Raw genomic sequence first — 5,315 nt, 5'->3', positions numbered from 1 at the left:
ATGTCATTTTTGTCGATGGACCGGCCATGTGTAACTTGCCCTTTTTTATTCCCTTAAAGTTGGACCTCATCAAATAATTTACTAAGTCGGAAAATATAGCTAAGTCAACAACTAGTAAGATAAAGGGTCATAATCAACTTCATGTCATGCATTACAATTGAGGTTATGTTAGTGAAGGTGTTTTTACTATCAAGGACCAGATCAATCATCATTTACTTCGAGAACACAAGTTTGCTTCACTTGGTAAATCATGAAAAAAAATCATATACTAATCCCAACAAAAAAGCTACCAACTCCATTTAATCGTGCACTTTAATTTGTAACTCTTCTTCCATTGAACACACTATATATACTAGTGAAACTCCATTCAATTTCATCACAGCAAACTAACCTTCTTCAATATTCGAACTTCTTCTCTCCTTAGAACTTAACTTCCAAGATGGCTCAGTCCACGAGCTTCTTCTTTCTCATTGCTCTACTTGCGTTTGCACCAATTTGTTTCTCTTTTAAGAGTAATTACAATGGTAACCTATACCCCCAATATTACTATAAATCATGCCCAAAAGCTCAAGAAATTGTCAAGTCTGTTGTTGCCAGGGCTGTTGCCAAAGAAGCTCGAATGGCTGCTTCATTGCTGAGGCTCCATTTTCACGACTGCTTTGTCAAGGTAAAACATATCTCTGTTACGAAATATATTTGTGTCACTTGGTATTATAACAATGCTAAGCTTATCATATATCTGATGATAAACTTTAACGTGGCTGCAATAACTTTCGGTCTTTACTGATCTATTAGTCAAAATCTATACATAACAAAGTGTACCATGACTACTCTATATGGAAAGATTTAAAATTTGGATAAGATTTGATATGAAGTTGAGTACGCGCTGCACACTAGCACGCACGAATGCACCTACTAAAAATTACTTTTGTTATGAACTAAATACAGGATTTTCTTGGCTTATGTTTGTTAATGTTTTCTGACATACTTATATGCGCTATAAAAAGTTGATGGCTAACTATTTGTTTTACTATGTCGTGTAGGGGTGTGATGCATCTTTGCTTCTGGATAGCAGCAGAGGTATAGTAACAGAAAAAAGATCAAACCCCAACAGGAACTCAGCTCGTGGATTTGAAGTCATTGATGAGATTAAATCTGCACTAGAGAAAGAATGCCCACAAACTGTCTCTTGTGCTGATATATTGGCACTTGCTGCAAGGGACTCCACTGTTTTGGTAAGTAGAGCCACATAAACTGGTCACAACACTCTTCTAGGAGGCACGGAAAAAGAAAAATAAACTGAGCTATTTATATTTTGTTTGTGTAGGCTGGTGGACCAAACTGGGAGGTTCCATTGGGAAGAAGAGATGCCAGAGGTGCCAGTTTAAGTGGCTCCAACAATGACATTCCTGCTCCAAACAACACATTTAATACCATTCTCACTAAATTCAAGAGACAAGGCCTTGATCTTGTTGACCTTGTTGCTTTATCTGGTAAAAGTTACTCCCTTAAATTTATTGTTACTACATAGTTATCAACTAATCATACTTAACTCTCAGTTAACATCAATGTATTATTATGCAGGGAGCCACACAATTGGAAATTCAAGATGTACCAGCTTCAGACAAAGGCTCTACAACCAGTCAGGAAACAGTAAACCAGACTCTACTCTGGATCAATCATATGCTGCCCAATTGCGCAATAAGTGTCCAAAATCTGGAGGTGATAACAACCTATTCTTCTTGGACTTTGCCTCTCCCACAAAATTTGATAACAGCTACTTCAAGCTCTTGTTGGCTTCAAAGGGCCTGCTGAACTCTGACCAAGTTCTTACTACAAAGAGTCAATCATCATTAGCCTTGGTGAAACAATATGCAGAGAACAATGCGCTTTTCTTCGACCACTTTGCCAAGTCTATGGTTAAGATGGGGAACATTTCTCCTTTGACAGGTTACAAAGGGGAGATCAGGAAGAATTGCAGGAAGATCAACTCATCTTAAAAGGGCAGTGAGCACATCAACTTTCATTTGCAGAAATAGAAAATAATAATTGTACCTTTATTGTTTTTTGTTATGTTTCTATTGTTGTTCTTTTTACATTCTTCTAGTTTCTTCAGTTTTCGTCCTTGAGGACGATCTCATTGATTGTGCCATCTGTTTGAAAATTGTTAATCATGATTTATTACCATTTGTGTATTTAAATTTTAGCAGCTACAACACTTCACTTCTACACTAGACAAAGTGAATTGAACCAAGAAAAGCAGCTACAGATATTTATACTGTACTAAAAATCAGGAGACAAACATAAATTGGTATAGAGATGAGGTCAAAAGGATACTATAACAGGGGAAATATATATGTAGTATTAATCTAACACCTTCAGTGACCAAATTAGAGAAAATAAAAATGGTTGAGAGAAATATTCTCTCTGGTATATGATCTAATTCTTCCAAAGTAGTTGAGAGTTAACAGATTTAAGTACAATTGTTCGAATAACTTTTGTGTATTCCTAATTTGAGTACATAAAGTCCAAATCAATAGAGTATATCTTTAGTTTTGTCAATGATTAATGCAAGTTGACTATACACAACTACTTCATCATCTTACAAGGCCTAACAAAATAACAAAGACCGCCTCAATGGCTCAATCTTCCAGTTTCTCAATTTAATCAAATTTTAATTAGTTGTGTGGTACTCTTAACTCCATTTGAGCTTTTAGCCTGAGTATTGTCTAGTTTAGATGTCTCATGTTTAATACTAGTTTAATGTTTCTTGACTAAATGCTCAAGGTTTACGACTCGTGTTGCAAATACAAGAGGGAGATGATAAGAAAAAAACAACACAAGGCATATTTTACTAAACTAGTTTGGACACGTGCGTTGCACGTATATCCTATATCATTGCCATAAAATATATCAAAATAATTTATAATCAAACATAGTTTTAAAAAAAAAAATTGAGCTAGAAATATAAATTAAACTATATACGATGTTACCGTTCATGATTTTTATCATGTCATCTCAATTTACTTTGTCATGACCACAACTCTTGTAGTTAACATTAATACCCCTTTATAGTGCAATATATAGCTGCTCATGTCAAATACATAATTTAAGAATTGTTTGACCGAGTTTTATATGCAAAATACAAATGTATGGGAAATTGTCTTTGAATGAAATTACAGAAACACCATTCATAAAGCTGAATTATGAGGATCCACTCTTTGTATACTGGGCCACTTTTCTACTTCAAATATTTAGGCCACTTCTCTACTTTTTTACTTCAAATATTTATTGTAGTATGTTAATATTTGTTTATCCCAAATACTTAGCACGAAATTCAATTTGAACTTTTTAATCAGTTTTGGCATGAATCATTATGTTTTCTTTTTTGATCATTTTTTTTTTTCAAATAAGAAAGGAAAACAAATGATACTTGAATTTCGTTTTAGACCAACTTTTAGAGGCTAAATCCTCAATTCTTTTGAATTCGGGGGAGTATTATCTAATCAGGCATATCATAAGAGAACACAAAAAGAGGATAGCAGTAGATAATAAAATGGCATATCATAAGAGAACACAAAAAGAAGATAGCAGTAGATAATTTTTATTACACAAAGAAGAGAACTCAGATAGATTTATGCAGTGAAATTTAAATGAAGAACAATCACTCTACCTAAAAAAAAAAAAAGATACAAGCTTTGATGGAGTTGTGACCGGAAAAGAGGTATAGCTTAGCCAAAACACAGCGCTGACAAACAAATTAAAGAAGCAAATGCGACAAGCGACATGATTCCTTTTGTAAAAAATCATCTGAATCGTTGTGTGAATAATCCACATCTTTGTTGTTTATATAACATCTGAGGAAAAAGTATTTTGATAAGCTCCGTATAAGTTCTTCATTTCCATTGTTTGCACATCTTGAATAAGGTCCAAAGAATGAAAGAAATTATATTTATAGGACAACTTCTATTGAGTTAGAGTTTGGAAAGCCAAAGGCTGAGAAAGCAACACAATAGATTAACGGCTGAAATTGCAAAGGTTGGCTATTTAAGACATGAAATCGTGCATAGCATAAGAAATTTACCTGGAAATTATGTGGAGCTAAGTGCATAAACTTTAATAAATGTATTGTATTCCATCTTTTTCGTTGTAAAACATGAGGAATTTGAATAGTTGGAGTTCATATTACAATATGGACTAAATTCATCTTTGAAACTGTAAATTGTATTGTCCTTTATTGACATATTTAATGCACGAAAAGATAAACGCTATCAAGATGAGGAAAGGTGGAAGCGTTAAAAGTAAACAAATAAGGTATAAAGTTAATGTCACCTTTTAACATTCTTGAATTTCTGCAGTTAGTTCCAATTATTCTGATGGATGTTTTTTGTGAAAGCTGGAAAATGAGCAACATTTCTCTTAATCATGCATCAGGTTTTAGTATAGTAAAAAAACTCATTTAATAAATGATTTTTATTTTTTTACTTATTTTTCGGGGGAAGGGCATTTTCATAATCAGACTTTTGATTTGAGGGCTTTCCACTTTTAGTATAGTATGATATGATAATTGTTTGTTTTCATTTTCGGAAGGCCATTTCTAAAGCTGGTTTGTATTTAGACACTGCCATCCCATTTAATATCACTTTAACTTCATTTTTGTAGTCAACATAAGAATTAGAGTGAAGTCGATGTAAGATTAAACGGAATTGTGGTGCCCAAGGCCAAAACAACTTAGATATCTGGACTCGATATTCTAAGAGAATGAATGATAGGATAGATGAAAATGTAACACAGGATCACATAGGAGTGATGTATAAAATGAAGAAGTGTTTCTAGGGTGTTATGCGGTAGGGGATACCTGTTCCAATTAGGAGAAAGACAATTCCAATTAGAACAGTTTGTTATAAGAGCGGCCATGTTATGTGAGTACAAATTGGTCCTCTAAAGTAATATATCTACGCACTGAGTCTTTTAGATGTGGATGTTAAGATGAATGTGCAATCATACAAGATAAACAATGACCATATTCGACAGAAGAAGCAAGTAGTACACATAAAAGATTTACATTAGCTGACCTCTAGATACACCAATATGTAGGGGTATGATTGAAGGTGCTAAAAGGAGATGAAATAGACCTAAAATCACATGAAAAAAGACGTCGTCTCGAAAGACGTATAATTTCTTAGACTTCGTGCAGACTTAACAAAAAGAGGAATCATCAGAGAATATCCGCAGAGGCGATGCCAATTATTTAGGATTAAGGCGACTTTGTCTAAGAACTTCTAATGTTAGAGAAACTAAATTATTGAATTTTG

The 5,315-nt window shown here is 33.7% G+C and overlaps 1 protein-coding gene across 1 annotated transcript; it reads left to right on the top strand.

Annotated features, from left to right (window-relative positions):
• Nucleotides 1-330: 330 nt before the first annotated feature.
• LOC132046511 (peroxidase 72-like) lies at nucleotides 331-2,184 on the top strand. Its single transcript, XM_059437157.1, has 4 exons — nucleotides 331-667; nucleotides 1,044-1,235; nucleotides 1,328-1,493; nucleotides 1,585-2,184. The coding sequence occupies exons 1-4, from the start codon at nucleotides 440-442 to the stop codon at nucleotides 1,998-2,000; spliced, it is 1,002 nt and encodes a 333-aa protein (XP_059293140.1). The 5' UTR covers nucleotides 331-439; the 3' UTR covers nucleotides 2,001-2,184.
• The last annotated feature ends 3,131 nt before the right edge of the window (nucleotides 2,185-5,315 follow it).

This window comes from Lycium ferocissimum, chromosome 2 (assembly GCF_029784015.1).
Source record: "Lycium ferocissimum isolate CSIRO_LF1 chromosome 2, AGI_CSIRO_Lferr_CH_V1, whole genome shotgun sequence".
Classification (NCBI taxonomy): Eukaryota; Viridiplantae; Streptophyta; class Magnoliopsida; order Solanales; family Solanaceae; genus Lycium; species Lycium ferocissimum.
Note: the sequence above shows the minus strand (reverse complement) of the source record. Positions and strands in the feature narration are given on the sequence as shown.